We start from the raw sequence: 2,930 nt of genomic DNA, 5'->3' as shown, positions 1-2,930 counted from the left end.
GTGCCACACGGTGGTGTATTGATAACCACTCTTGCCTCACAGCAAAAAGGTCTTGGGTTCAAGTGCCAGCTGGGACTTTGGGCCTTTCTGTGTGGAGTTTGCATGTTCTCCCCGTGTGTGTGTGGGTTCCCTCCGGGTACTCTGGCTTGATCCCATGGTCCAAAAAAAACATGCAAGTCAGGTTAATTGGTCATCCTAAATTGCCCCAGGTGTGAATGGTTGTATGTCAATGTCTTTATGTGTTAGCTCTGCGACAAACTGGCAACCTGTCCAGGGTATACTCCACCCTCGCCTGAAGTAGCTTGCTTGTATTGTACGTCGCTTTTGATAAAAGCGTCTGCTAAATGAAATTGTAAATTGTTTGTGTTGGCCATTGGATGTCTTTCATGGAGGTGGTCTTCTCAATTATCCAGAAGCTCGGGTCGCAGCACAGGCCAATCAGCAGCAGACCTGTCATCATAAATCCATATATATAGACATCTTCCACGTCCTCCAGGGGACAAGGCACATGTTCAATTCCATGGTTGGTGTGTTGATATGATAAGATGATGGTGCAGTTCCACTCTTCCATAACTGAGTCCATCCTCACCTCCTCCATCAAGGTCTGCTATGCTGCAGCCACAGCCAGAGAAAAGGACAGACTGCAGCGAGTCATCTGTTCTAATGAAACAGTCATTGACAGCAGTCTGCCTTCCCTCCATGACCTGTACACCCCCAGAATCTTGAGGCGTGAAGGCCACATGGTGGCCGAGCGCTCCCACACTGCTCAGCAACTCAAGCACTCCCTGTGGAAGAACAGTTGAGCAGTTTCTTCCCTTCTGCCACCTCTCTTGTGAAGAGGGCCTCAGTTTACCACTGACAATCAGCCACTCACCCACACACACACACACACACACACACACACAAAGAAACAGAATCCGACTATGCACTACGGACAATCTTCATCTTCATAATTGAAAATGCTACAAATATTGTTGCCATTTTCGTAAATTTTGCGAACAGTTTGTTTTGAACAGTTGTCCGTTTATATTTCTCATGCTATTAATATAGTGATATTTGTTTTTTTTTCTTAATTCTGTATTCATATTTTGTACTTGTGCAATTTAAATTTGTTTTTTTTCTATTTCTGCATCGCCCACCAAAAGAAATTGCATGGGCAACTATACTTAGCCATAAACTTTACTCTGTTTCTGAGAAAAAAAGAGTTGGAATGATGCATATCTCCCATGATTTCAGAGCGGAAAATCCTTCCAGCAGTCCAATGTCTTTTCCTATCATCGGACGCACTTCAATGTACAATCTGTTATATTTTTGATGGCATTGAGGCAATTGTTCGTATAAAGAAAATGAAAAAAACAGGCTTATGTAGAGTTCCGGTGATGAAAAACACCCATGTGACTGGAAGCCTTACATTGTGACTCATTTCTCCTAGGAATTTCACAAGCACAATATTAATGGAAGCTTGTTTTGAAGGAACTCAGAAGCATGGCAGCAGGAGACCTTGTGAATCATACCCGTGTTGATTCCACACATCCCTGCTATGAAATGAACATGGTTTCTCTCACACTGACTGACAGTCCCTCTTCAAACTGTGTTCTGTTGCATGTTTTCCTCGGCTTTATGTCTGCTGCAATTGTGTGTGGAAACCTTCTGGTACTTATTTCTATTGTTTATTTCAGGCAGCTGCATACTCCCACTAACTTCCTCATCCTCTCTCTGGCTGTGTCAGACCTGCTTGTTGGATTTTTAGTCTTTCCTTTGAGTACAAAGTTCCCTATGAACTTCTGTATGTACTCTCGGGATGTATTTTGCAACTTACGAGTGACCTTCGATCTGGCATTGAGCACAGCTTCTATTTTGAACCTCTGCTGTATCTCCATTGACAGGTACTACGCAGTGTGTCAGCCTCTGACATACACAACTAAGATCAATACTAATGTCATTGTGGTCATGATCATGTTGACTTGGAGCACAGCTGTTTTAATTACAGTTATGTTTTTCATTGCAAGAATGATTTCTGAAAATTGTCAGGAAAACTGTTTTGTCAGTATTCTTCTTTCAAATGCTTTGATACCGGTGTTCTCATTTTATCTCCCAATGGTCACGATGGTGTGTATCTACCTGAAGATTTTAATCGTGGCACAGAAACAGGCACGCAGCATCCACAACACACACTCTCAGAGCACAAAGGCTGGAACAGCTGCTGCAAAAACAGGGGAAGGAAAGGCGACCAGAACTCTGGCTATTGTCATGGGAGCTTTCCTGGTGTGTTGGTTGCCTGTTATCCTCTGTTTTATGATCGATATACTGAATTCCTTGACGGTGCCAGGTGCAACATTTGAAACCCTTTTCTGGATCGGATTGTTTAACTCACTGCTTAATCCATTGATCTATGCTTTCTTTTACAGCTGGTTCAGATCAGCTTTCAGACTGATTCTGACCGGGAAAATATTCAAAAGGAATTTTTCTAACTCAAAACTCCATTGACAAACTTTAGAAAGGTATCTTACCAGAGTTATGTTATTGTGGTATAGACACAAGAACACACATAATTGCTTTAAGATTTGCTCTGCAGCAGACTGCAGTGATACAAATCATACAGTCTATGTATCTCTGTAATGCCTCAGATATGCAATGATGAACTGTGAGTTCAATGAGTGAGGGTGAGACTCTGCCAGAATTCTTACTTCTTATTTCTGTTCTGTTTGCACAGAAATGACATTAACGGAATTAAATATTGTACATATACTGTATATGCATCAGTGCTTAAAATCAATCCAAATTAAATAAAGTTAAATTGAAAATATATTGGTTACTGAGGACAGCGTCATCAGCAAGAACAAATGTCATCGGAAGCGAGGCCTGACTTTTCCGACTGTTTTGACACTCTTATGACATATTTTGAAACTATTTTTCATTTTAGGGTTATA

The 2,930-nt window shown here is 41.5% G+C and overlaps 1 protein-coding gene across 1 annotated transcript; it reads left to right on the top strand.

Annotated features, from left to right (window-relative positions):
* The first annotated feature begins 1,485 nt into the window (after positions 1 to 1,485).
* LOC115402380 (trace amine-associated receptor 1-like) lies at positions 1,486 to 2,487 on the top strand. Its single transcript, XM_030110890.1, has one exon. It carries the CDS (start codon positions 1,486 to 1,488, stop codon positions 2,485 to 2,487), a length of 1,002 nt encoding a protein of 333 aa, XP_029966750.1.
* Positions 2,488 to 2,930: the final 443 nt, after the last annotated feature.

This window comes from Salarias fasciatus, chromosome 15, assembly GCF_902148845.1.
Source record: "Salarias fasciatus chromosome 15, fSalaFa1.1, whole genome shotgun sequence".
Classification (NCBI taxonomy): domain Eukaryota; kingdom Metazoa; phylum Chordata; class Actinopteri; order Blenniiformes; family Blenniidae; genus Salarias; species Salarias fasciatus.
Note: the sequence above shows the minus strand (reverse complement) of the source record. Positions and strands in the feature narration are given on the sequence as shown.